This window comes from Vulpes lagopus, chromosome 7, assembly GCF_018345385.1.
Source record: "Vulpes lagopus strain Blue_001 chromosome 7, ASM1834538v1, whole genome shotgun sequence".
Taxonomy (NCBI): Eukaryota; Metazoa; Chordata; class Mammalia; order Carnivora; family Canidae; genus Vulpes; species Vulpes lagopus.
The window spans coordinates 20,882,918-20,908,129 of NC_054830.1; the positions used below are offsets into that span (position 1 = coordinate 20,882,918).

The following is a 25,212-nucleotide window of genomic DNA, read 5'->3' on the forward strand; positions in this document are numbered from 1 at the left end:
CGCCCGCGCACCCTGTGCCTGCCTTCTAGAGCTCATTCCCCACACTGGCTGCCCTGACTGTCCTGGACGGCGCGCCTGCCAGCCGCCACCAGCCATGGCAGGGCCCCGGGGCCTCCTTCTGCTCTGCCTCCTGGCTTTCTGCCTCGCAGGCTCCCACTTCACCAGGGGGCAGAAGGTGAGTGTGAGCCAGTTGCAGGGGGACGTGGTATCCAGGCCCTGCTGGCCACTGGTGGGAGCAGGGAGGGAGTGGACACAGATCGGGCACAGGTCTGGGGGCACAGAGGGCAGCCGCTCCTTGTCTGTCCTCCGAGCAGGACCAGAGGGCTGGGCTGTGGTGCCCACGTCCGCAGGCTGAGGTGCGTGTCTAGCTGCCTGGGCCGGGAGGGGTGTGTTGGCTTGCTCTCCTCCGACCGTGCTCAGCCTGCCAGCCATGGAGTGTGCACCGGCATCCCAGGGCTCCCCAGCCTGAGGTCGAGGGGGACAGAGCCAGGCCCATCCTCCCGCCCTCCCTGCCCAGACTGAGGCCCGGTCTCTCTGTGACCCTGGCCTGCGGACTGGAGATAGGATCACCCCCCAACCCTGGAGGGGCTAGCAAACCAACAGACTCACGTGGAACACACATGTGTGTGTGCTTGTGTCCGGCCCCAGGGGTGGAATGAAGTCTACTCCCCCCCAGTCTCTGGGTAAACAGCAGCTAACAATAACACCCTCAAACCCAAGAGCTGCACACCCTGGGCACACGGAGGCATTATCCCCTGGAATCTTCACGACCCCTGGGCAGTGGGTCCTGTTCTCCACCTGAGGAAGCTAAAGCCCAAGGATGATGGAGACAAATCAGTCCAACACTGGAGCCGGACTCCCGACCACTGCCTGTGATTCCCCAGAAAAAGGGTCCCGTTGTGTGGCTGTCAGACCCATGTGTGCCAGCCACCTCCCAGCTGCCGATCTGCAGGCCTAAGTAGGCCCCGGAGTGGGCCCCATCCCCACTGGAGCTTCTGGAAGAGCCCCCCCGCCCAGCCTCGAGAATGGAGAGAGTTGCCTGGCTAGAGCCTGCCTGTGGCTGAGGGTCCCTGCCCTGTGAGGCCAAGTTCACCTGACACTTGGGGCAGCTGCTACTGCCCACCTATCACTAGTAGATGGGCTGAAGTACAGAGAGGAAGCTCCTGCTGGGACCCCACTGCCCGGCAGTGCCAGGTCTAGGTTGGGGATGGGCAGGTGGGAAGCTGCGAGGGTGACCGTGGTGGTCGAAGGGCCCAGGGTTCTAGGCTGTGCTAAGCTTTGCAGGTGGATTCTTACTCCCTCCCTGCAAGAGAAATAGAAGGAATTTCAAAGGTCCGCCACCTTTTCCTCGTCAGAGACCTGTGCTCTGACCGCCTCTCAGCCCATATTCTAGGGCTGAGGCTCTGCCAGCTGGGGCCAGGCAGATGGCCCAGGGGTGCCCGTGGACAGGGACGAGGCAGTGCCAGCCTTCTCTTGCAACTTCACTCAGCCACCCAAACCCTCCCAGCAACCCCCTGTAGCATAAGGACCACTCTAAATGCTAGGAAACTGAGGCTCCAAGGGGTAGGGATGACCTCAGGGTCACACAGCTAGGGAGCAGCAGAAGCAGGGTGCAAACACAGGCAGGTTCAGGCAGTGAGTTAAGGAAGGCTTCCTGGAGAAGGAGGGTGGGGGACAGCCCCTGTCCATTCAAAAGCCTTTTACTGGGTGCCTCCTCTGTGCAGGTGCCGGTGGAGCCTGTGGTCTCAAGCTGGGCTGTGGAGGGAGAAGGCGGTGACCCAGGCAGGGGAAGCAGATAGGGGAGAGGGAGCCCATCCCTCTGAGGGAGTCTGGGTTCTGGGTGCCAGCTTGGGGGGATTTGTCCCACCTCCTCACAACAGGCTCAATCCCTCATGTCTCGAACTTCCCCAGCAGCGCCTGTGTCTCTGTGGGAAGCAGACATTGCAAAATCAATTCTGGATTGGGGCAGTCCCGAGATGCCCCTAGGAAGAAGGGAATCTGATTCAGCACTGGGCTGTGACCCAGAGGGACCAGCGGCGAGACTGCGGGGGAGGCTGGGATGCCCAGGGAGGCCAGTGCTCCTTCCAGAGGGGCCCAGGGTCCACCCCCAGTGTGCTCCCCCGTGAGAAGTCTGATTTGGCTGCTGGCTTATCCACCCTTCACCATGTCACACACATTTCCCAATGTGAGAGTCTCAGAAGTAAGCGCGTCCCTGTCGGGACAGGAGGCTCCTGCCCCCTCCTGGGCTCACCTTCCCACTTTCTCTCTCTCCCTCCATCCGTCCCTCTCCTGAGCCCTTAGCCAGGCCTGGCCGTTCCTCTGAAAGCCGGTCCCCGAGCCGGCGGTGGCCACCCTGGCTGCCGGGCCCGCCTGGCCAGGTGGCCTCAGGGGTGCCATTGCCCTGAGCCAGCAGCTGCCCAGCCCTGAAGTTACCCAACTTCCTAGACATTCCCTGGCTCAGCAGAGACGGAGCCCCGGGGTGGGGAGCGAGACCACAGCACTCAGCCCCACGGCTGGGCCTGAGGCGCTCTCGGCAACTTCCCTCTTTGCAGACCGCAGAGGCAGGAGCAGGAAGGGCCAAATCTCAGCAGCAGAGCCAGGCCCCGGGGCCTCGTGCTCACCAGAACGTGCCAGGCCACCTTCTCCTTTCCTCTTGCTCTGAGAGGCCTCGAGTCTGATGTGTTCTAGGAAAGCCATGTCCTGGCCGCACGCCCTTTGAACCGCAGTGTGTTTAGCATTTTTCAGATGAGAACATCTTAGCTTCTCTAGCCCATGCCCCAGGCCCCCGCAACCTCTTCTCCATCCGCACGCAGCCCCCTCCGGCCCCACCTGCTGCCTCACCTGCGGGCCTGGCCCGGCGCCTCTCCTGGTCTGCTCTCTGCCTCGGCACGCGTGGCCATCTGCTCCTCCCACTTGGCTTTTGCCAGCTCTTGGGCATCTTTCAGCCCCAGTCCAATGGTCACCTCCCCCGGGAAGCCACCTGGGTCTTCTCCGCTCCCTCACCGCTAGCACTGCCCACCCGACGATGGGCCCCGGCCCCCCGGGTCCGGGCTGGCGGGGGCACCTGGGGTCAGGTGCAGGACGGCACGCGGGTCCCCTTGCACACACCCGCTGACCTGGCCTGCCTCTTAGGTGTGGGGCTGGCTGCTGGGTCTCTGCCGTCCCCGCGCTGGGGTCAGCGGAGCGGCCTCGGGCCTGTGGGAGGATCCTTCGCCAGCACGGTGGGGACATGCTCAGGGCAGAGCAATGACCAGAGGCCAGCCCTGTGGTGTGATCCGCCTGTGTCTGGGAAAGGAGTCGCTGTGCTCCCCCAAGCAGCCTCTGCTGTGGTATTTAATGTTTATTTTTCAGGGGGAGGGGATAAGGGACACTAGGGTGAGAGTCCACTTCTGGTTCCTGACATACCCAGTCCTTACTTCGGTGGTTTTGGGTCTGGGGTTCAGTTTCTCCATCTGAATGGGCTAAGGTGGAACAAAATGCTGGGCTCTCTTCGTGTCAGGAGGTATAGACTCTGAGGCTCCTAGGCATGTGTTTGCGGCCCTGGGCAGAAGTACACGGCTCTCGGGGCACCCGGGTGGCTCATTTGGTTAAGCATCTGTTCAGCTCAGGTCATGATCCTGGGGTCCTGGGATGGAGCCCCCTGTCTGGCTCCCTGCCCAGCAGGAAGTCTGCTTCTCCCTCTCCCCCTCCCTCTGCCTGATGCTCCCCCTGCTTGTGCTCTCACTCTAATAGGTGAAATCTTAAAAAAAAAAAAAAAAAAAGTACATGGCTGTGGACATAGGAACACACTGTGGCAGTGACAACCTGTGACAGGCAGGTTCCCCCATCTCTCAGGGCCCTCCTTGTCCTCACCGCTGAGGAAACAGGCAGGAAAGCAAGACCTGGGGAGAGGTGCTGGGCCTTGGTTCAATCAGGACAGAGTCAGGACCGGGGCAGGTGCCAGACTCCTCACTCTAACCCCACTCTGTGGCCCAGGTGCGATCCAGGCGCTGCGACGTGAAGACCAAGTTTGTCACTCACCTCCCCTGCACCGTGTGTCCCGCTATCAAGAGGCGGATGTGCCCCGCAGGCTGGCTTCGGGAGTTACCTGAGAAGATACTGCGGGACTGCAGGTGCGGGTCCCTGCCTGGTCCCTGCCTGTGTCCCTGCCCGCTTCCAGGAGTGTCCTGCAGGGGGTGGGGGGTGGGGGGGGTGTGTGCAAGGGGGAGCCTGGCAGGCCTGGGCGGTGAGGGCAGGGGCTCACTTACCCAGGCGGCTGTTGGACACTCGGGCTGGGGGCAGAGCTAGGGAGGAAAGAAGAAGGGGGAGTGGGGGCAAGTGGTATTTACTGAGCATCTACCGTGAGCCGGGCCCTGTGCTCAGCTCTGGAGCAAGGAGAGAGAGCGGAGGTAGATGCAGAGCACTGGGACCCGCGTGGGGAGGCTGGGTGGGGGGCTGCAGAGCGGGAGGCCCTCCCGTCACCCTGCCCACCTTTGTCGCCAGCTATGAGGTGCAGCTGGGAGACTCTTTGATGTCCATGAGAGGCTGCAGCCTGGAGTGTTGGAAGGATGTGGTGGAGAAGGCCTGCTGCCCCGGCTACTGGGGGTCCCAGTGCTATGGTACGGGGTGGGGGCCCCAGCCTTGCTCCCCATACCCCAGCCCGGGCTCCCTCTCTGCAGCATCTGCCCGCATCTCCCTCAGCTTTCTCAGGAACCGGGTCCTTAGTGGCAGCCAGCACAGCTCTGCTGCCCGGATCGGGCTGCCCTGGGGAGGGCCTGGCTGCTGCCCCGGGGAGGGCCTGGCTGCCGGGAGCTGCTGGGGGCAGGGGCGAAGCGGGAGTTCTTCAGGGCACAGCTGAGTTCTGGGGGGTCCACAGAGTGCCCGGGGGGTGCTGAGACCCCGTGTAATGGCCATGGGACCTGCCTGGACGGCATAGATGGCAACGGGACCTGCGTGTGCCAGGTAAGGGCATGGTGGGGCTGGCGTGGGGGGCAGTAGAGGGGCGCACACTGACCTGGTGCAAATCTCCACCAGCAAAACTTCAGTGGCTCAGCCTGCCAGGAGTGCCAAGACCCCAAGTGGTTTGGGCCCAACTGCCAGTCAGGTGAGTGCTGGCAGGGCAAGGGAGCAGGGCCACTGCCCATGTGGGGGCCCCAGGAGACCTAGTCCATGGGGCAGCTCCCCTCAGCCTCACACTTTCCCTCCCGGGACACGGGCTCTGCTTCCTCAGACCTCCAGCCCTGTGCTTCTCCAGAGCCCTCTGAGCCCCCAGGCAAAGCAAGGTGCCTCCCTTGGCTCCTGTTACCCCCACGGGAGCTGAGTTCTAGAAACGCAAAAATGCAGACTCAATGTCCCTATGCGTCCCTGTATGTCCTGCCCAGTGTGCAGCTGTGTGCACGGCGTGTGCAGCCGTGGACCACTTGGGGATGGAAGCTGCCTGTGCTTTGCTGGATACACTGGACCCCGCTGTGACCAAGGTGGGCAGGGCTGCTGGGGTGGTAGGTCCCCAGTGTCCAGAGGAAGAGAGGCCAGTAGATGGGGGATGGGGCCTGAGCTGCAGGGGCCCTCTGCCCACAGCCTAATTATCTTTCGGAGTAGGAGAGGCACACAGCTGGTCAGGGGAGGGAGGGTCATCTGAGAGCTCCACTGCCCAAAGGCCCAGAGAGGGCGAGGCTCTGGCCGGAGTTACACAGCAAATTGGGCAGAGCATCTTCTCACCTTTGCTCCTCCCAACCTGGAGCCCTGAGCCCCCACAATACCCCTCCTCTCCACTCAGAGCTGCCAGTCTGCCAGGCCCTGAACTGTCCCCAGAACTCCCAGTGCTCCGCAGAGGCCCCCGCCTGCAGCTGCCTGCCTGGCCACACCCAGCAGGGCAGAGAGTGCCAAGGTGAGTCTGTGGCCTGGAGGCCAGAGGCCCGAGCAGGGGGCTGGGGGGCCGTTCTTTCAAGCCAACAAGCACAGTCTGGCTGTTGACAGCAGGTACTATGTGTCCCTGAGGGAAGGCCTGTCCCAGGGTCTCCATCAGCCTGCTCACCTCATCTTTGGGTCATCACTGCGGAGGTGATAGGACTCCTGGGTGCCCAGCTCACTTGGGTTCTCTCTCTCTGCTCTGGCAGCCCCTAACCCCTGCCGGCCGTCACCCTGCTCCCCATTGGCCCAGTGCTCGGTGAGCCCCACAGGGCAGGCACAGTGTCGCTGCCCCAAGAACTACTATGGTGATGGAATGGTGTGTCTGCCCCAGGACCCATGCACCATCAACTACGGTGGCTGCCCCCGCAACTCCACCTTGTGTCTGTACCAGAGACCGGGCAAGGTGAGCCGGGACCCTGGGTCAGGCCTGTCCCATGGTCCACCCACCCACACTAGCTACTGGACCCTGGGAAATCATGGGCCTCCTGGGAGCCTCAGTTGACCCACTTGTAAAAAAATGGGCAAAGGACGGCAGTCTTCTTCTCAGCGGGTGGTGTGGTGGCTGAGCATAGCTTTATGGGTACAAGGGGTGCTGGTGGTTCTCATGGTCGTGATGTCACTTCCTTCTCCTGCCTGGGGTCCCAGGCCTCCTGCTTGTGTAAGCCAGGCTTGGTCAGCATCAACCACAATGCCTCTGCGGGCTGCTTCGCCTACTGCTTCCCTGACTCCTGTGACCGGTCAGCCACCTGCCAGCTGACCCCCGATGGGAAGACCAGGTGGGCACGAGGGCTTCAGGGTGGGCACTGGGGGGCAGGGCAGAGAGGGCGGGCTGGGCAGGGGCGTGTATACAGCCTCAGCTCAAGCGCCTTATGTGAACAGGTGGGCAAGGGCCAGGAGGTGGGGACTGGCCGCACCCCTGGCCCTGACCAGTTCTACCCCTCTCCCTAGCTGTGTGTGCAAGGAGGGCGAGGTAGGGGACGGGCGTGCCTGCTATGGACACCTGCTACATGAGATACAGAAGGCCGGCCAGCTTGGCCTGGTGCTCCTGCGGCTGAAAGTCTCCCTGGCCATGCTGGGTGTGTGACCCCCACCATCTGCCTGTGACCTTGTCCCTCACACTCCAGTCCTGGCAGGGAGGGAGGGGCAGACCCCTGTAGAAATGCCCTATTCCTGTGCCCAAGAGCTGTGGGAACAGACTGGGCTGGGTGGGGTACATGACTGGCCGTGTGAGTGGGCACCCCCTCCCTGATCCCCATCTACCCTAGACCCAGCCGCAGCCCAGTGCCCTCCACCCAAATCTCCACATCCTAGGACTGATGCCCGAAGGTTTCCCAGATCTGTCCTGATCCACCCTCTCCTGGCCCCCAGACCAGGGCTGCCGCGAGATCCTCAGCACGTCAGGCCCATTCACTGTGCTGGTGCCGTGGCTCTCGTCCACCTCCTCCAGGACCATGAACGTGAGCCCCGACTCCTCGAGGAGCTTGCTGCCAGCCCTTGCCACCTCCCCAGACCCTGCCCCAGGCTTTAGGGCCCTGAGAGGGTCCTCAGTCCAGACTCTGGGGAGCTGGGGCCTGGGAGGCCTCCCGTCCCCTCTGTTGCTGGGGCAGGGGTGGCACGATGACCCGCGGCCACCCCGGGCCTACTCAGCACCCTGGTCCCTTTGTGCCCACAGGTATCCTTTGCCCGACAACTCTGTAAACAGCACATCATCGCAGGGCAGCATGTGCTGGAGGAGCCAGGGAGCCAGCAGACACGCAGGTGGTGGACGCTGGCGGGCCAGGAGATCACGGTCACTTACAACCGCTTCATGGTAAGGAGGGCCGCCTCAGCCCGGGGACCCGAGGAGTCCTGTTGGGGGCACACCGCCCGGGCAGAGGGGCGGACGTGGAACGGAGCCTCAGAACAGGAGGCTGGCATGTGGTGCATGTGAGCCAGACGCCTTGCATCTCAGCAGAAATACACCTACAAGTATAAAGAGCACCCCAAGCAGACATTCACCATCCATAAGGCCAACTACCCAGCAGCCAATGGCGTCTTCCACTTGGTCACCGCCCTGCAGTGGCAGCCCCCACCAGACCTCCCTGAGGACCCCAAAGTAAGCCAGCGTCCTCCCCTCTCCCCACCTGGGGCCGCTGGGTGACCTCTGACCCCCACAGGGTGCCAACAGTGGGCCAGGCCAGTTCCAGGCCAGGCTGGAACAGACCCTCCTCCCCTCTGGGGCTGAACCGGCCAACCCCTCTTCTCTGGGGCTCTCATGCTCGTTCCTTGCTACAGAGAACCATTGGCCAGATCCTTGCCTCTACGGAGGCCTTCAGCCGCTTTGAAACCATCCTGGAGGTGAGTTTGGAGGAAATGTCCCTCTGATCTTTTGGGCTGAGACCCCTCAATGTCCCACCGTGATCTGGGGCTCTCCAGTAGCATGGGCCCTTGCACATGCCCCCACCCTAGGACCTATTTGTCACCATCCTGGGGTCCTGTGGTAGCGTGGACCCATTGCTTCTGTCTCCCACTTACTCCTCACGGGCGTTCCCTGCAGGCCAAGGGTGGCAGGGCCCCAGCAGGGCTCAGAGGTGGAGGCCGGCCACAGAGCCTCCCTGAGCCTCCTTCCCACTGCCACAGAACTGCGGCCTGCCCTCCATCCTGGATGGGCCGGGGCCCTTCACAGTCTTCGCCCCAAGCAACGAGGCCGTGGACAAGTTGCGTGACGGCCGCCTGATTTACCTCTTCACAGCAGTAAGCTCAGGGGGCTGGGAGGGGTGGGTGAGATGGGGCACCAGGGCCTCCACCCTCCCCTACCAAGCCCTCTCTCCCCGGCCAGGGTCTGTCCAAGCTGCAGGAGCTGGTGAAGTACCACATCTACAGCCATAGCCAGGTGAGAGGCTCTTCTCTGGAAGGGCGACCGGCCCATACCTGCTGCTGGGCTTTTGGAAGTTTGCTTGGAGGTCCCAGTGTCCCTCCCTCCTCTCTCCATCCATTTGGACTCTCCTAGTGCAAGAGAGTCTGGGCACCACAGTGGTGGCTGTGAGTCACCTGGGCAGGCCTGTGGGGGGCCCTATGCCGTGGCTAGTGCCTGGCCCAACCCCACCCTCTCCTATACCCAGCTGACCATTGAGAAGCTCATCTCCAAGGGTCGGGTCCTTACCATGGCAAACCAGGTCCTGGCTGTGAATATCTCCGAGGAGGTGAGCTCCACAAACAAAATCTGGAATGAATGGACCAATGGAGGGGCTGGTGACGACCGGCCAGTTGTGTAGCCTCTTTCAGACCTGGCTTTGTGCTCCAAGCCCCGTGGATGGCAGGCCTTGGTGGTGCCACGGGGGAGGCAGGATCAGATCCCTCTCCTGGGGCCCCACAGCCTGGGAGGGCTTCGAAGACCTGGAGGGTGGGCACGAGCGTGTGGAGGGTGGCACTCCACGTGGCTCAGGGCCCAGAGGCTGGAGCAGTTCTGCTAGAGCAGGAGGCATTGCCAGGGAGAGGGAAGCGGAGATGGCGCGCAGGCCAGGCTGCGGGGGTACAGGTGGCAGTGGGCTCGGGTGTCACCCAAGGCTGGCCGGGTTGTGGGTTGTACACCGGGCTCTGCCGCAGGGGCGCATCTTGCTGGGACCCGACGGGGTTCCGCTACGGAGAGTGGATGTGCTGGCTGCCAATGGCGTGATCCACATGCTGGAAGGCATCTTGCTGCCCCCGACCATCCTGCCCATCCTGCCTAAGCACTGCAGTGAGGAGAAGCACGAGATGGTGGCGGTGAGCACACACCACATGGTGCCAGCTTTCCGGGGGGGCCAGCGCTGCCTGTTGTCCTCCAGTGGGCGGCAGGCTGCCAGCGAGCAGCCCTGGGGCTAGGGCCTGGGCGAGACCCCACACACCCACCTGCCCCCCGCCAACTGCCAGGCCTCAGTGGTGGAAGGACTGTTGATCAGTCCTTCCAGATGACTCCAGCCTCTTCTGGGCCTCTGGCCCCGCCTTCTGCTACGATTCTCACACTCCACACTAAGCTCTTCCCCACGGCAGGGCCTTTGCCCTTGGCTTCCTTCTGCCCTGGCCCTCCTGTCACTGACTCTCTCGTACCTGAGGGCTTGACTCCTGCCGCTTTCCTAGGGTCTGCTGACTAAATGAACCATGACTAACTCTGCCCCCCCCCCCCCCCCCCCCCCCCCGCCCAGGGCTCCTGTGTGGACTGCCAAGCCCTGAACACTAGCACGTGCCCCCCCAACAGCATAAAGCTGGTGAGTGGCCCTCGGCACAGCCCTCACGGCTGCCCAGTGAGTCTTCTGCCCTGGATCAAGGTGGGGAGGAGGGGCTGTGAGGCTCGGCTGGGCTCAGAGGCACAGCCCCTCTCGGCCCCACTAAGGGTAGGGGTGTGGGATCCAGAGCACTGAGGGGTCCCCGGACCAGGGCTGCCTGGCAAAGGGGGCCACTCAGGACCCACACCTGCTGAGTGGCTTTGCACGGCCTGCCCCAGGACATCTTCCCCAGGGAGTGTGTCTACACCCACGACCCTACTGGGCTCAACGTCCTGAAGAAAGGCTGTGCTAGCTACTGCAACCAGACCATCCTGGTGAGCGCGGGCGTGAGTGGTCACTGCGTGGTGGCCCGGGGCCTCCCCTCTGGGGCAGGGCAGGCTGCCTTCCTGGGGCAGCTGTGTTGCACCCCTGAGGGGCTTCACCCGGCTCTCAGGTGGGGCACGGGAGCAGCAGCGGCCTGGGCAGTGGGGGTGGCAAGGCCGAGACGCACTCTTGCTTTGTCTCTTACAGAAACCTGGCTGCTGCAAAGGGTTTTTTGGGCCCGACTGTGCCCAGTGTCCTGGGGGCTTCTCCAACCCCTGCTATGGCAAAGGCAACGTGAGTCCCTCCCCTGCCCCAAGGGGAGGCGTGTGAGTCAGCCGAGGACTCCCATTGTGTCTGAGCCGAGCCTGCCGCTCTGGCCTCCGGTTTCCTACGTCCAAGCAGTGGAAGCTGGACCATATTGTTTTTGTGTTTTATTAAGAAATGATTAAGTAGGTGGATTTGGGCACCTATTTTCCTAAAGGTTATTTGTCGGTGGTTTTCTTGTGTGTTCTGTTTTTGCCACTTTGTAATATCAGGGCTAGCAGAGCCAGGGATCAGCACAGGAGTTGTGGATTTCTAGGTTGAGCAGAAGTCACCCAGGAAGCTTCCAGGGCTGGGTGTCTTTTGGGAAGCCAGTGATTTGGAGGTCTCTTCCAGGGTGAGGTCTTTCAGGGGGAGCAGGAGCTCAAAGCTGGCCCGTGGAGGGTGAGGGTGTGCAGGGAGGGGATGAGGACAGTTCTTACCCCATGACCGGTCCTGCTTCCCACCACCTCCAGTGCAGTGATGGGGTCCAGGGCAATGGGGCCTGCCTCTGCTTCCCAGACTACAAGGGCATCGCCTGCCACATCTGCTCCAATCCAAACAAGCATGGAGACCGGTGCCAGGAAGGTGGGTAGTCCTGGCCCATGCTGCCCGCCAGGGAAAAAAAGAGTCTGCTTGGAAGCAGGGCTGGGGACTCCCAAGAAGGAGACTAGAGCCCCAGGAGGAAGGGTGAAGGCCAGAGGGAGGGGAGGAGACTTTGAGAACAAAAATAGATGTCTCCTTCACCCATGCCAGGATGAGAGCTGTGGTTAATCTAAAGCATGCAGGATTTAGGTCGGATATATAGAAGAACCTTCTGATGGTGTTAGGGGCAGGGCAGCTAGACGGGGGTGGCTGGAAACATCGAATGGCCCCCTTGCATTTCCCCTGCCTGCCCACTGAGTCTAGGGTGGCCTCTGGCTTTGTGAAGTCACGTCCGGGCTGGCTACCATGTTCTGCATTCTCAGCATCCCCTCAGCTGCATCCTGGCTCTCAGGCAGCCCTGCCCTGCCTCACTTTACCCATTCCTGTCTCCTCCCTGCAGACTGTGGCTGTGTCCACGGTCTCTGTGACAACCGTCCGGGCAGCGGGGGGGTGTGCCAGCACGGCACATGTGCCCCAGGCTTCAGCGGCCGCTTCTGTAATGAGTCTACGGGAAACTGTGGGCCCTCGGAACAGGCCCAGAACTGCCACCCACACGCCCGCTGCATTAGCCAGGGGGGCGTCGCCAGGTGAGCGCTCGCATTTCCTCTCTGCCTTGTCCGTGGCAGGGCTTGTAGGTTCATCCAGCCTCTGGCCTCTTCCAGAGGCTCACTGGAGGCCCTTCGTTCACCTGCCCCAGGTGTGTCTGTCTTGATGGCTTTGAGGGTGACGGCTTCTCCTGCACGCCCAGCAACCCCTGCTCCCGCCCAGACCGTGGTGGCTGCTCAGAAAATGTCAGTCTCACTGTCCCCTCCCTGAACTCCTGAACTCCTGACCTGGGGGAGGAGGGGGGCTCCCTTTCCCTCAGCCTGCTGCCCTGGGTCACTTGACTATGGCTCTCACAGGCCGAGTGTGTCCCCGGGGCCCTGGGCACCCACCACTGCACGTGCCACAAGGGCTGGAGCGGGGACGGCCGCGTCTGTGTGGCCATTGACGAGTGCGAGCTGGATGCAAGAGGCGGCTGTCACGCCGACGCCCTCTGCAGCTATGTGGGACCTGGGCAGGTGAGGCATGGTGGGCCTGAGGCAGCAGCAGTGGGGGTGGTGGGGGCTTTGCTCCAGGGGACTCTCACCCCACCCCACCCAGTTTCAGGAACATCCACTCCAAGAACTCTCACTCAGGGTCTCAAAATCAGGCACAAGTGAGAACCCAGGACTAAGAGGTAGTGTCATTCAGTCTAGGAGCAGCCCAAGTGTGTTGGGGACAGCACAAAGGCCAGGATGGCTTTAGGGGAAGCCACATGCCAGCTCTAGGCCAAGGCTGCTTTTCCCCAGTCAGAAGGCTGGGGCTCCATCCCTCAGGGTTGAGGACTCTCACCCTTGGAAGCGGGTCCACGGGGCCTCCGCTCTACCTCCCCAGGGCCACTGTCTCTGACCACTCACTGATTCTTTCATTCACTCGTTGGGTTCCCACCTGATACCAGGAGTGCTAGTCCCTGTTTTAGGCTTAAGAATGGGATGCTGAGCAAAGCAGACAAAGACCCCGGCCCTGGGTGACGGGGAGAGTGACACCTCGAACTCTCTGGACTGCTGGACAAGCAGTTGTGGAGTTTGCAGCCTCAGACTTCAGCCACAGGGTCTCAGCCTCTGGAGAGGTTTTTTTCGTTTTTGTTTTTTTAAGGTTTTATTTATTCCTGAGAGACACACAGAGAGAGGGAGAGACATAGGCAGAGGGAGAAGCAGGCTCCATGCAGGGAGCCCGATGCGGGACTCGATCCCGGGACCCCAGGACCAGGATCATAACCTGAGCCAAAGGCAGATGCACAACCACTGAGCCACCCAGGTGCTCCGCATCTGGAGCTTTTTGTGTGAGGCACATCAGGCCCATGACTCCACGGACTGGGCAGCACTCGAGTATCTAATATGCCAGTGGAGAGGCCAGGCCTGGCTGGCTCAGGGTCAGGTGTGCAGGCACCTGCCCCGTGATGGCTGGGACTGCCCGCCTGCAGGGCCTCTGTGGTGAGCCCGGCTGGCCATGAGGGCTCGCGCTCCCAGCTCCATGAGGAGCTATGCTGTTCTAGTTGCAGAACCAAGGACCAGGACAAGCAGGTTGAGATGCCACCCCCTCTTGCTGACAAGGGTGACTGAGGTCTGGGGAATGTCACTGGTCACTCAGCTGCAGTGGGGACAAGCCCTGGACATGGGCACTTAGCGGGAAGGCTCAGAGCAGGGTGGCAAGGTCAGAGGTGGGTCTGTGCCGCCATCCCTGGGGCCAGTCCCACAGACACCTGCCCACTCACCTCCCACTGCTGGCCTCTCTCAGGTCTGAGAGCAGAGGGGTACCAAGTCCCCACAGATGCTTCCCTGCCAACGCCATCGCTTCTCTGGCCTCCTCTCAAGAGCCAGGTTCCCCTTGGGGTCTCTGGTTCCTGGTCTGGAGCGGGGTTCTCTAAGGATTGGGCTGGGAGAAGCTCCCTGGGTCTGAACAAGCCTCCCCAGGGCGTAAGACTCACAGAGAGTGGGGGAGTGGAGGAGGAGAGGGTGGGGACCCCTGGTGAGCTGAGGCCCTCTGCTCCCAAACTCTCCAGAGCCGGTGCACCTGCAAGCTGGGGTTCGCAGGAGATGGCTACGTGTGCAGTCCTATTGACCCCTGCCGGGCAGGCAACGGTGGCTGCCACGACCTGGTGAGGGGCTGAGGGGGGTCCCGGGGGAGGCTCTCTGGGTGTCCCTATGGCCAGGATCGGAATCTTTCTAAGCCCCAAATCCAGACCATGTCGCCCCTTCACCCACAGGACAGAGCTTCCTCTCGTAGTTAAGGCCCCAGCCCCTGCCCTGCCTCCTGTCCCCTGCCCCTGTCCCCAGCCCTGCCCCACTCCGTGCTCCCTCTGCTCTGACCCCACTGCGCCTCGCCCACGTGTTCCCGAAGGCCTCCCAGTAGCCCCTCCTGCTCTCAGTTCGGGCCTCTGCCCTGTGCTTTCCCAGCCCATCTGTCATGATGAAGTGGGGTAATTCACGTCAAATGCTCAGTGATCTCAGAGAGCAGGGCCAAGCTTACCAAAGGAGCAGTGTGAATGCAGGCTGGCTGGCTGGCTGGAGAGACAGACGGTGGGGCCGGGTGGCAGGACAGGCAGACGGCAGGAGGCTGGGTGATGGGGGTAAGAAGTAGGCTGGGCGCAGTCCAGCTTGCCTTCCGGGTACTGAATGGGGGACTCTGTCTCTTTGCTCCGCCCCCACCCCAGGCCACCTGCCGGCCAGTGGGGGGAGGTCAGCGGGTCTGCACATGCCCCTCTGGCTATGGGGGTGATGGCTTCAGCTGCTATGGAGACATCTTCCGGGTGAGTGGGTCCCAACGCTTGGAGGGGGCATCCTTTCATGCACCTCGGGTGGGAGAGACAGTACTCAGGGTCCTGGTGAGGAAGGGGCTTGGGTCTGTCCCTAGACTGATGACCTCCGCTCTTTCCCTCCCCTTAGGAGCTGGAGGCAAATGCCCACTTCTCTGTCTTCTACCAGTGGATCAAGGTATTCAGGGCACAATACTGGGGTTGGGGCTCAAATCCAGGAGGCCTCTGGATGCAGAGGTGCCACATAATATCTCCAAGAGCTGGAGGTGGGGGCAAGCCCAGAGGCTGGGAGCAAGGCATCTCAGGTGGCTGCCTCCAACACTCCTCCTGTCCCCCTGTCACCATGAGCACAGAGTGCTGGCCTCACTCTCCCTACTGGCAGCCGAGTCACAGCCCTGGTGCCCTCTGAGTCTGCCATCCGTAGGCTGAGCCCCGCGGACCAGGCCTTCTGGCTGCAGCCAAGGGCACTGCCACAACTGGTCAGGTGGGCAGCCAGGGCAGGGACCTGGGGCGGGGGTGGGGGGAGAGACTTCTGTGCGAGACCCTGTCTCTCCCCGAGGTTCTCCTCTTGGCTGTGTCCACCTCTTGGGGCGGACCCCAGTCCCAAGGGTCTGCTGGTTACACTCACCCGCTTCCACGCCCCACAGGGCCCATTTCCTTCAGGGTGCCTTCTCTGAGGAGGAGCTGGCCCAGCTGGGTGGGCAGGATGTGGCCACCCTGAGCCCGACCACACGCTGGGAGATTCACAACATCAGTGGGGTACGTGGTGAATTCTGGGCAGAAGAGAGGACGGTGCAGGGCCCAGGAGGGCACTTGAGTGACCACTAGCTCCCCAGACCAGGGCCCCCGGGGATGAAACTGAGATCCCCTGGACTTGCCCAGGGCCAGCAGAGGGTGTACTCAGTCAGACCAGTGTCTTTGGGCCAGCAGTCGAGTCTTTATCTGTGTGTGCATGTATACACCTGCCCCTTTTGTGCAAGGGCCCTGGTGTGGGTGTGTGCGGCCGTGGTAGGTTCTGAAGGTGTCTGGGCCAGGCTGGGGGCCACCAGGAGCTGCCCGGAGTCTCTGCTGGTGCTCTACCTCCTAAGTGTCCGCCTGTGCCTGCCCGTGGCTGAGCTCTGCTTGCTGCTTTCCAGAGAGTCTGGGTGCAGAACGCCAGCGTGGACGTGGCTGATCTCCTCGCCACCAACGGTGTCCTACACGTCCTCAGCCAGGTACGGCCGGAGGGGTGTGTGCGGGGCGCCGCCTAGGCCGCGGGGCGCTGGCGTGCTCACCGGCTCGGTGTCCCGCGTCAGGTCTTGCTGCCGCCGCGGGGGAGCGTGCCGCAAGGCCAGGGGCTGCTGCAGCAGCTGGACCTGGTGCCTGCCTTCCGCCTCTTCCGGGAGCTGCTGCAGGTCAGGACAGGGGAGAAAGGGAGGGAGGGAGGCCTGGAGGGAGGGGGCTGGCTCCGGGGACGGGTCCCAGGGTGACGGTGCCCATCGGTGACCCTGGCCCCTTGCCCTTTAGCACCACAAGCTTGTGTCCCAGATTGAGGCCGCCACGGCCTACACCATCTTCGTGCCCACAAACCGCTCTCTGGAGGCCCAGGGCAACAGCAGCAGCCTGGTGAGGCCACGGTGACGGGCCGCTGGAGGCGGGGAGGGCGCAAACCCCAGTGAGCCCCCCTCCCACGGCAAAGGGACGCGGTGGGTGGAATGTTCTGTCCTGGGCACTCGGTAGTGGAGCCCCTGAGCTTCTCGGTCCCACCCCCCTGCCAGGATGCAGACACCGTGCGACACCACGTGATCCTGGGGGAGGCACTCTCCCATGAAGCCCTGCAGAAGGGGGGACACCGCAACTCACTCCTGGGCCCTGCCCACTGGCTCGTCTTCTACAACCATAGTGGCCAGGTTTGCAGAGCTGGGGGGCTGGGAGCCTGCAGCCTCTGCTCCAGAGACCACCCATCCTGGGAGACCCCTCCCGAGCCCCTCCCCGCCAGCCTGCAGCCCCAAGGTGAAGGTATAATGTTGGGGGGTGGAATCAGCCTCCCACTGCACCCCTCAGCCCGAGGTGAACCACGTGCTGCTAGAAGGCCCCATGCTGGAGGCCCCTGGGCGCTCACTGTTTGGCCTGTCGGGGGTCCTGACTGTGGGCTCAAGCCGCTGCCTGCACAGCCACGCAGAGTCCCTGCGGGTAAGAGGCTGAGGCCCTGGGGGAAGAGCTGGGCGGGGGAAGGGGGCTGTTCAGAGCTGGGAGGTGCTAGCTCGCCTGGCTGGCAGGGGGGCCCTGGACAGGGTGGTAGTGGAAGGAAGGAGGGCTTGGGGGCCCCACCCCAGGAGCACCTGACGCTCTGCCCTCCTCCCACCCCAGGAGAAATGCGTAAACTGCTCCCGGAGATTCCGCTGCAGTCAGGGCTTCCAGTTGGAGGTGAGGATGAGGGCTCAGCACTGGCTCTCTGCTCTGCAGGTGTCTCAGCCCCCAGGGCCACCCCATCTCCCTGCTAGAAGGCCGGGGGCCCAGGCTGACCTGTCTCCATCCCTCCCTGGCCTGCTGTCCTGCTCACCTGTCACACCCACCTGTCATCTGCCTGTTTCCCCGTTCTTCGCCCTGCTCCTGCACAAGCTGCAGACTGAGCCCTCTGGTCTGTCCCCTTTTCCAGAACACCCCCAAGAAGAGCTGTATCTACAGATCCGGCTACTCCTTCTCCCGGGGCTGCTCTTATACATGTGCCAAGAAGATCCAGGTTTGCCTTGCAGCACCCCCACCCCTGAGTCTGACCAGAAAGGGGGAGGTGGTGGGGCAGCCCGGGTGGCTCAGCGGTTTAGCGCCGCCTTCAGCCCAGGGCGTGATCCTGGAGACCCGGGATCGAGTCCCACGTCGGGCTCCCTGCATGGAGCCTGCTTCTCCCTCTGCCTGTGTCTCTGCCTCTCTCTGTGTCTCTCATGAATTAAAAAAAAAAAAGCAAGGGGGGTGAGTGGGAGTGCAGGCCCAGGGTAGGAACCTGGACTAGATTTCAAGAGCAGACTCAGGCCTGGGGTGCCTCACTAGGGTGAGGCAGGCAGAGCAAGGGCCCAGAGGGACAGGTCTGAGGTCAATGGGGCCCGTCTCTGTCCCCCTGGCCACACCCCCGGGGAGAGGAGAAGGAGAAGGGGCTCAGCCTGGACTCCATCAGGCAGGCCCCAGGGGCAGTCCCCCAGCCTGAGGCTCTGTTTCCTCACCCTGCCATGAGGCAGGGGGGCGGCGGGCGGGGTGGATTGTAGAAGGTAGCCCCCGGTTTCCCTGGCTCCTGCTCGCTTCATTCTCTGGCTCTGTGGCCTGTCCCCCACGCCTCCCGCCCTCCGAATCCCCTCCGCCTCGTCTCCCTCCTCCCTACGTCTGGCCCTTGCCGGGCCTCCCTCCACCGCCTCCCCACAGGTGCCCGACTGCTGCCCCGGCTTCTTCGGCACACTGTGTGAGCCATGCCCGGGGGGTCAGGGGGGTGTGTGCTCGGGCCACGGGCAGTGCCAGGACCGGCTCCTGGGCAGTGGGGAGTGCCGCTGCCACGAGGGTTTCCACGGAACGGCCTGTGAGATGTGCGAGCTGGGCCGCTATGGGCCTACCTGTGCCGGAGGTGAGGCCTGGGTGGGGGTGGCCGAGGACAGCGGGTGTGGGGACAGCCCACACCCTCCAGCCGGGGCAGGCTGGAGGCTCTGGGCAAACCCTGTCCTTCCTGTCCTGCTCCCAGTCTGTGACTGTGCCCACGGGCTGTGCCAGGAGGGGCTGCAGGGGGATGGCAGCTGTGTCTGTAACGTGGGCTGGCAGGGCCCCCGCTGTGACCAGAGTGAGTAGCCTCAAGGGGGAGAGGTGGGGGACTCCTGGGGAGGTGGCTCCTGGGTCCAAATGACCAGAACCATCTTCTACACCCTCCTCTCCCAGACATCACTGCCCCTCAGTGCCCGATGAAGTGTGACCCCAATGCCAAGTGAGTGAGCTCCACCTGGGGCAGGGAGGCCAGCGGGTGGGGCCCAGGTCAGGCTCCCAGGCTCACCTGCACCGCCCTCCCTCTCAGCTGCGTACAGGACTCGGCTGCGGCCCCGGCCTGCGTGTGTGCCGCGGGGTACTCGGGCAACGGCATCAACTGCTCAGGTCAGGTCATCCTGGTGCTCGTGGCGCCCACTCTGAGATTTTCAGGGACTTTCCCTGCAGAGCCCTCCCCAGGCCTTCTGGGTCTAGTTTCTATCCCAGTCCCATCTCAGGTCTTACCCTTCCCTCCGACCCTTTCCGTTCTCCCATGCCCTCCTCCCCTGCCCCCATGCCGTTGCTGGGCCTGCTCCTCACAGCTCTCTGGGATCATCTACCCCTAGAGGTGGACCCTTGTGCTCATGACCATGGGGGCTGCTCCCCCCATGCCAACTGCACCAAGGTGGCACCAGGGCAGCGGACATGCACCTGCCAGGATGGCTACACAGGAGATGGGGAGCTATGCCAGGGTAAGGCTGGGGTCCCCACTTTGCATGTACGTGGGGCCAGGGGTCTGGCTTCAGTGTTGTAAGACTAGGAGAGGCTGAGGGGCTCACAGGGACCCTGACAGCGTGGTGGTGACACCTGAACGCACAGATGAACGGAAGGACACCTCTCACACCAGCGTCTCTCCCCGCAGAAGTCAACAACTGTCTCATCCACCATGGGGGCTGCCACATGCATGCCGACTGTATCTCCACAGGCCCCCAGCAGGTCAGCACAACAGAGGTGGACACTGGGGCTGTGCCACTCCTTCATGGGTGGGGGGTGCCCTCAGACCAGGCAGGGGAGGAGGAGCTTCTGTCCAGGGCGCTGGCCTGGTCTTGGGTCCCAGCAGCTGCACTGATCAGAATTTGGGACAGGTCTCCTGCAGCTGCCGTGAGGGTTACAGTGGGGATGGCATCCGGACCTGTGAACTCCTGAACCCTTGCTCCCAGGTCAGACCCCAGCCCTGCCTCATTTCACAGGGGAAAGGGACTTAGATGGGAGCCAGATCTCCCTGCCCCATTACAGTCTCTGAAGGGTGAGCCACCCCCACCCCCCACAAGCTCAAATCTGACTGTTCAGGAGCAAACGGGGCTTTGGGGGCTGGACAAGGGTCTTTGTGGCCCCTAGCCCAGAGGAGTCTGGGAGCCACTGATGTCTCTGTCTCCTATCCCTGCCTCAGAATAATGGAGGCTGCAGTCCCTATGCTGTGTGCAAAAGCACAGGGGATGGCCAGAGGACGTGCACCTGTGATGCGGCCCACACCGTGGGTGATGGCTTCACCTGTCGTGCCCGTGTCGGCCTGGTAATGATGCCCAAGTTGGACCCCTGACCCAGCCTTGGTGATGACCCCCATGGGCCTGACCCAGGATATTGGTTAAGACTCCAGATTTGGTCCTGATCCTGGCCTTGACCATGACCCTGATCCCCTGACTCCACCTGGGCCTGACCCAGCTATGATCCATGAAGCTAATCCTGAACCCAGCTCAGACCCCCGGCTTTCCTTTCCTCATCTCTGCCTTGGCCAGACCTTGGGCTGCAGGTGCTGGGACAGGCACCAGGCCCTGAATGGGGGCCACCCAAAATCTGAGCTGATCCTCGCCCCCCCCAGGAGCTCCTTCGGGACAGGCACGCCTCATTCTTCAGCCTCCACCTCCTGGTAAGTGACCAGCTGGCTTCCGGTTCTTCAGCCCGGCCCAGGGCCTCTCTGAACTGCAGGTCCCACCTGTCTCTGGGCCTCCACCTTCTCATTTGGTCAGGGGGTTGGCTGTTCTGGTCTCTCAGAGCCCAAGTCTTTCCTAGAAGATCCTTGGAAGCAGCAAGTGGGTTGCAAATTGCCCCTTTCCACTCAAGCTGTTACTCCCTCCCTCCAGGAATACAAGGAGCTCAAGGGTGATGGGCCTTTCACAGTTTTTGTGCCTCGTGCAGATCTAATGACCAACCTGTCCCAGGTAATGCACCCCTCCCCCACCCCGACCCCCACCCCCAGCAAGGCTGGGAAGGGATGGGCCCTCTGGGGCAGGTGGGGCAGGGGTGGGTGTGCTGGGGGCAGAGGTAGCAGTCAGGGGGCCTCACTCTACCCTCACGACTCCCACTCCAGGATGAGCTGGCCAGGATTCGCGCCCATCACCAGCTCGTGTTCCGCTACCACGTGGTGGGCTGCAGGCAGCTGAGCGTCCAGGAGCTGCTGGAGGAGGGCTATGTCACCACGCTGTCGGGGCACCCGCTGCGCATCCACGAGAGGGAGGTGGGCCCAGGCCGCCTGCCCACCCCACAGACCCGGAACTCAGCCACTTTCAAGCCCTGCCCCTACGCACCTGTGCCCTCTCCCAGCACATTTAGGACCCTCTCACCTCCCCGGGGCCGGGTGGGCTTTAAGTGAGAGGGAGATGGACAAATCTGGATCCGGACCATGCCCACCACCGAGGGTCTGTCCCTGGGCCCTGGACTTCTGAGCCTGGCCCTGAGCCCCTGCCTGGCCCCCCACCCCCACCCCCACCAGCCACACACGGTTTCCCCATTGGCTTGGCCCTGCCCATCTGCCGCTGGAGACTCCCGGGAGCAGGTCCCACCCCCACCTCAGGCCCCAACCACTCAGTCTCTGACCCCCGCACCGATGGGCTCCCTTCCTCCCGCCTCCAGGGCAGTGTCTACCTCAATGACTTCGCGCGGGTGGTGAGCAGTGACCACGAGGCGGTGAACGGCGTCCTGCACTTCATCGACCAAGTCCTGCTGCCTCCTGACGTGCTACACTGGGAGCCAGACGCTGTCCCTGTCGTGCGGGTATGAGGGGAGCGGCCCAGGCCTGGGAGCTTGCAAGACAGGCTGCAGGGGGGCACGGAGGGGCCTCCCATGCTCCCTCCTTGCCTGACCTCAAGGCTCACCAGTGCCTTTCCACAGAAAAACGTCACCGTGGCCGCTGAGAGCTTCGGTTACAAGATCTTCAGCGGCCTGGTGAAGGTACTGTTCCCGTGTGTGTGGGCGTTGTGTCCGTGGCTGTGTATGCAGGTGACTGTCCCTGTGCGAGTGACTGTGTCTGGACACTCACCTGTATTTTAGTGTGCACATAGGCTGTGTAAGCGAGCCTCCCAGTGTGAGCACAAGGGTGTGCATATGTGTGCCCACATACCTGAAAGCGGGCGAGGTGTGTGCAAGTTGACCCCTGCATGTAGGTCCCGTGTGCATCTGCCTGGGATGGCTACAGAAGAATGTGGCTGGCGAGAAGGCCACGTGGCTGTCGGAGCCCCTTCCTTGTCTCTGTGTTCCAGCCCTTATGTCTGCCCACCAGCCTGACTCCTGCGCTTCCTTCTCCTTGCCAGATGGCTGGACTCTTGCCCCTGCTTCAGGATGCGTCCCATAGGCCCCTCACCATGCTGTGGCCCACAGACGCTGCCCTGCAAGCCCTGCCGCCTGACCGCCAGGACTGGCTGTACCATGAGGATCACCGGGACAAGTTGGCAGCCATTCTGCGGGGCCATGTGATTCGCAACATTGAGGTGGGTGTACCCCCAGTCCGTGGTCCCCACCTCCTGCCACCCAGCCTGTCTGCCCGGCTCCAACCATAGCTCCATCTGCTCAGGCCTTGGCATCTGACCTGCCCAACCTGGGCCCACTCCGCACGATGCACGGGACCCCCATCTCCTTTTCCTGCAGCCGTGCCCGGCCGGTGAGTCCAGGAAGGAGGGAAGCAGGAGTCAGGGGCTCTGGCCGTTGGGGGCTGCGGCATACCTGTGACCCCTGTGCTCTCCTCTGCCTGCAGGGTGAGCTCACAGTGGGTGAGGAGGATGCCCACATCGTGCAGCGGCACCTGCTCTTTGAGGGTGGTGTGGCCTATGGCATCGATCAGCTGCTGGAGCCACCTGGCCTTGGTGCTCGCTGTGACCGCTTTGAGACTCGGCCGCTGCGGCTGGTGAGGGAGGCCATGGGTCACAGGTAGACAGGCAGGGACCCTCGCTGGCCTGTCCATCTATCTGATCTTGCCGTGTTGGCTCCCATTCCTTCCAGAAGTTCTGCAGCATTTGCGGGCTGGAGCCACCTTGTCCTGAGGGCTCACAGGAGCAGGTAAGGGCCTGGGAGCTGGGTAGGGGTTCAGGCATGGCCCAAGGACCACTAAACTCAGGCTATTTGACTCCCCTTGGCCCAGGGCAGCCCCGAGGCCTGCTGGCGATACTACTCAAAGTTCTGGACGTCCCCTCCACTGCACTCTTTGGCACTGCGCAGCATTTGGGCCCGGTCCAGCCTCTGGGGCCAGCCCCAAGGCCTGAGCAGGGGCTGTCACCGCAACTGTGTCACCACTACCTGGAAGCCCAGCTGCTGCCCTGGTCACTATGGCAGTGAGTGCCGAGGTGAGTGTCCTGAGGTGGCAGGTGCTGCTGACCGGCCCTTTTGGCACAGCTCTGGCTTCTGCTCCTGAGAAAATGTGTTGGGGTGGTAGGGTGAAGACAGTTCTGGGTGCTGAGCGGATTTTACTGGGTGAGAATGCTCTGAGAGGCAGGGTGGGTGTGGAAATAAATGGTGCAGAGCCTACTAGGGGTGCTGGTCGGGGCATCTGTGGGATGCTCAGCAGCAATGGGGACTTGAGTGAGCTGCAGCTTCTGGAAGAGGCTTGGCTGCCCCAGGTGCAGGATGGACAGTATGGCCGGGCTGGGGATGCATGTGGTAGGCGTCCTGAGGAGAGCCCGGGCCCCACCTCCCTTCTCTTACCCACCCTAGCTTGCCCTGGTGGTGCCAGCATCCCCTGCAGTGGCCATGGTGTGTGCATGGATGGCATGAGTGGCAGTGGGCAGTGTCAGTGCCACTCAAGGTTTACAGGGACAGCATGTGAACTCTGTGCTTCGGGTGCCTTTGGGCCCCAGTGCCAAGGTGGGTTGTCCTGTCCTACCCTGCCCTCTGAGCCCTGGGGTCCACCACACTGACCCCAACCTCCGGCCTGTTCCTCTCTCCAGCCTGCCACTGCACCTCCCATGGCCGCTGTGATGAGGGCCTTGGGGGCTCCGGCTCCTGCTTCTGTGATGAGGGCTGGACCGGGCCGAGCTGTGAGGTGCAGCTGAGTGAGTGCTGTGTCGGTGCCCACCCCGAGTGCTTTTATCTGCTGGCGGACCCCGATGCCCCAACTGCATGCTCAGGCGGAGGCACTGAGGGGGGCTACGGGAAGGGGGCAGGGGGCATCTGGGAGGGCAGCTCCTAACCGGGATGTGTGTGGTGGGCCCTGGGGGGGGCAGAGCTGCAGCCCGTGTGTGCCCCGCCCTGCGCACCCCAGGCCAGGTGCCGCGCAGACAACAGCTGCGAGTGCGGTCTGGGCTATGAAGGGGACGGTCGCACATGCACAGGTGAGCAGGGGTGTGCAATGTGAGGTGGGAGGCCCCCGGCCCCTACCTGTCACCTAGGCCTGCCACTCTCTCCTGCCCCTAGTTGTGGACCTGTGCCGGTACTGGCACGGCGGCTGCAGCCAGCACGCCAACTGCAGCCAAGTAGGCACCGTGGTCACCTGCACCTGCCTGCCTGACTACGAGGGGGACGGCTGGAGCTGTCGGGCCCGTGACCCCTGTGCTGACGGCCACCGAGGGGGCTGCAGTGAGCATGCGGACTGCTTGAGCACTGGCCCTGTGAGCAGCGGGGGAGCCCAGCAGCAGGGTGGGGAGGTCCACAGAGCGCCCACCCCGGCCCTGGGTCCCTGAAGAGCACCCATCTGCTCTCCCGCCCCAGAACACGCGGCGCTGTGTGTGCCATGCCGGCTACGTGGGTGACGGACTGCAGTGCATGGAAGAGCCAGAGCCGCCTGTGGACCGCTGCCTGGGCCAACCACCACCCTGTCACGTGGATGCTGTGTGCACTGACCTCCACTTCCAGGGTGGGCTTCCCTGCCCGCTCCCACTGTCCCTGCTTTGCCTCCGTGCCGCGGGGCTGACCACGCGTCCCTCCCTTCTGCAGAGAAGCAGGCCGGGGTCTTCCACCTCCAGGCCCCCGGTGGTCGTTACGGCCTGAACTTCTCGGAGGCCGAGGCGGCATGTGCGGCCCAGGGAGCTGTTCTTGCTTCTCTTCCTCAGCTCTCGGCTGCCCAAAAGGTGTGTGGGGCCCAGGGATATAGAGCCAAGTCTATGGGGGCCCCTCGAGTTGGGGCTTTGGTCTCAGTGTCTTCCCTGCCTGCCCCTGCAGCTGGGCTTCCACCTGTGCTTCCTGGGCTGGCTGGCCAATGGCTCGGCTGCCCACCCGGTCGTCTTCCCTGCGGCAGACTGTGGTGGTGGTCAGGTAGGCGTCGTCAGCCTGGGCATCCGGAAGAACCGCTCGGAGTGCTGGGACGCCTATTGCTACCGAGAGCAAGGTGCAGCCCCCCCCCCCCCCCCGCCGGCCCCGGCCCCGGCCAACGCCCTGGCTCGGCCCCTGCCCACTGATCTATCTTTCCTGCAGATGTGGCCTGCCGGTGCCGCCATGGTTTTGTGGGTGATGGGACAAGCATGTGCAACGGGAAGCTGCTGGATGTCCTGGCGGCCACAGCCAACTTCTCCACCTTCTATGGGGTCTGCAGGGGCC

At 63.0% G+C, this 25,212-nt stretch overlaps 1 protein-coding gene across 4 annotated transcripts in view; it reads left to right on the plus strand.

The window, feature by feature from the left end:
- Nucleotides 1-25,212, plus strand: part of STAB1 (stabilin 1) — a 26,582-nt gene continuing 1,370 nt past the window's right edge. The window contains exons 1-63 of one of the 4 annotated variants that reach the window (XM_041762142.1): nt 1-175; nt 3,976-4,112; nt 4,483-4,598; nt 4,856-4,941; nt 5,014-5,083; nt 5,361-5,456; nt 5,756-5,866; nt 6,096-6,292; nt 6,535-6,665; nt 6,838-6,965; nt 7,258-7,346; nt 7,562-7,699; nt 7,841-7,984; nt 8,164-8,226; nt 8,509-8,622; nt 8,708-8,761; nt 8,991-9,071; nt 9,475-9,633; nt 10,053-10,115; nt 10,352-10,447; nt 10,644-10,730; nt 11,213-11,324; nt 11,782-11,968; nt 12,079-12,172; nt 12,284-12,442; nt 13,966-14,061; nt 14,617-14,712; nt 14,849-14,896; nt 15,072-15,202; nt 15,366-15,477; nt 15,855-15,932; nt 16,014-16,112; nt 16,225-16,323; nt 16,476-16,607; nt 16,762-16,890; nt 17,068-17,124; nt 17,357-17,440; nt 18,112-18,307; nt 18,422-18,517; nt 18,613-18,658; nt 18,746-18,822; nt 19,041-19,166; nt 19,337-19,410; nt 19,560-19,634; nt 19,865-19,987; nt 20,294-20,341; nt 20,556-20,633; nt 20,783-20,929; nt 21,325-21,465; nt 21,583-21,642; nt 22,002-22,178; nt 22,262-22,348; nt 22,442-22,591; nt 22,690-22,743; nt 22,826-23,027; nt 23,395-23,544; nt 23,628-23,732; nt 23,904-24,011; nt 24,094-24,287; nt 24,388-24,532; nt 24,613-24,746; nt 24,838-25,003; nt 25,090-25,199. In XM_041762142.1, coding sequence (XP_041618076.1) covers nt 95-175; nt 3,976-4,112; nt 4,483-4,598; nt 4,856-4,941; nt 5,014-5,083; nt 5,361-5,456; nt 5,756-5,866; nt 6,096-6,292; nt 6,535-6,665; nt 6,838-6,965; nt 7,258-7,346; nt 7,562-7,699; nt 7,841-7,984; nt 8,164-8,226; nt 8,509-8,622; nt 8,708-8,761; nt 8,991-9,071; nt 9,475-9,633; nt 10,053-10,115; nt 10,352-10,447; nt 10,644-10,730; nt 11,213-11,324; nt 11,782-11,968; nt 12,079-12,172; nt 12,284-12,442; nt 13,966-14,061; nt 14,617-14,712; nt 14,849-14,896; nt 15,072-15,202; nt 15,366-15,477; nt 15,855-15,932; nt 16,014-16,112; nt 16,225-16,323; nt 16,476-16,607; nt 16,762-16,890; nt 17,068-17,124; nt 17,357-17,440; nt 18,112-18,307; nt 18,422-18,517; nt 18,613-18,658; nt 18,746-18,822; nt 19,041-19,166; nt 19,337-19,410; nt 19,560-19,634; nt 19,865-19,987; nt 20,294-20,341; nt 20,556-20,633; nt 20,783-20,929; nt 21,325-21,465; nt 21,583-21,642; nt 22,002-22,178; nt 22,262-22,348; nt 22,442-22,591; nt 22,690-22,743; nt 22,826-23,027; nt 23,395-23,544; nt 23,628-23,732; nt 23,904-24,011; nt 24,094-24,287; nt 24,388-24,532; nt 24,613-24,746; nt 24,838-25,003; nt 25,090-25,199 — 7,023 coding nt within the window. In that variant the 5' untranslated portion in view covers nt 1-94. Of the gene's footprint in view, nt 176-3,975; nt 4,113-4,482; nt 4,599-4,855; nt 4,942-5,013; nt 5,084-5,360; nt 5,457-5,755; nt 5,867-6,095; nt 6,293-6,534; nt 6,666-6,837; nt 6,966-7,257; nt 7,347-7,561; nt 7,700-7,840; nt 7,985-8,045; nt 8,227-8,508; nt 8,623-8,707; nt 8,762-8,990; nt 9,072-9,474; nt 9,634-10,052; nt 10,116-10,351; nt 10,448-10,643; nt 10,731-11,212; nt 11,325-11,781; nt 11,969-12,078; nt 12,173-12,283; nt 12,443-13,965; nt 14,062-14,616; nt 14,713-14,848; nt 14,897-15,071; nt 15,203-15,365; nt 15,478-15,854; nt 15,933-16,013; nt 16,113-16,224; nt 16,324-16,475; nt 16,608-16,761; nt 16,891-17,067; nt 17,125-17,356; nt 17,441-18,111; nt 18,308-18,421; nt 18,518-18,612; nt 18,659-18,745; nt 18,823-19,040; nt 19,167-19,336; nt 19,411-19,559; nt 19,635-19,864; nt 19,988-20,293; nt 20,342-20,555; nt 20,634-20,782; nt 20,930-21,324; nt 21,466-21,582; nt 21,643-22,001; nt 22,179-22,261; nt 22,349-22,441; nt 22,592-22,686; nt 22,744-22,825; nt 23,028-23,394; nt 23,545-23,627; nt 23,733-23,903; nt 24,012-24,093; nt 24,288-24,387; nt 24,533-24,612; nt 24,747-24,837; nt 25,004-25,089; nt 25,200-25,212 lie in introns of those variants that run through there. The other 3 variants (XM_041762139.1, XM_041762140.1, XM_041762143.1) reach the window with 3 other exon arrangements.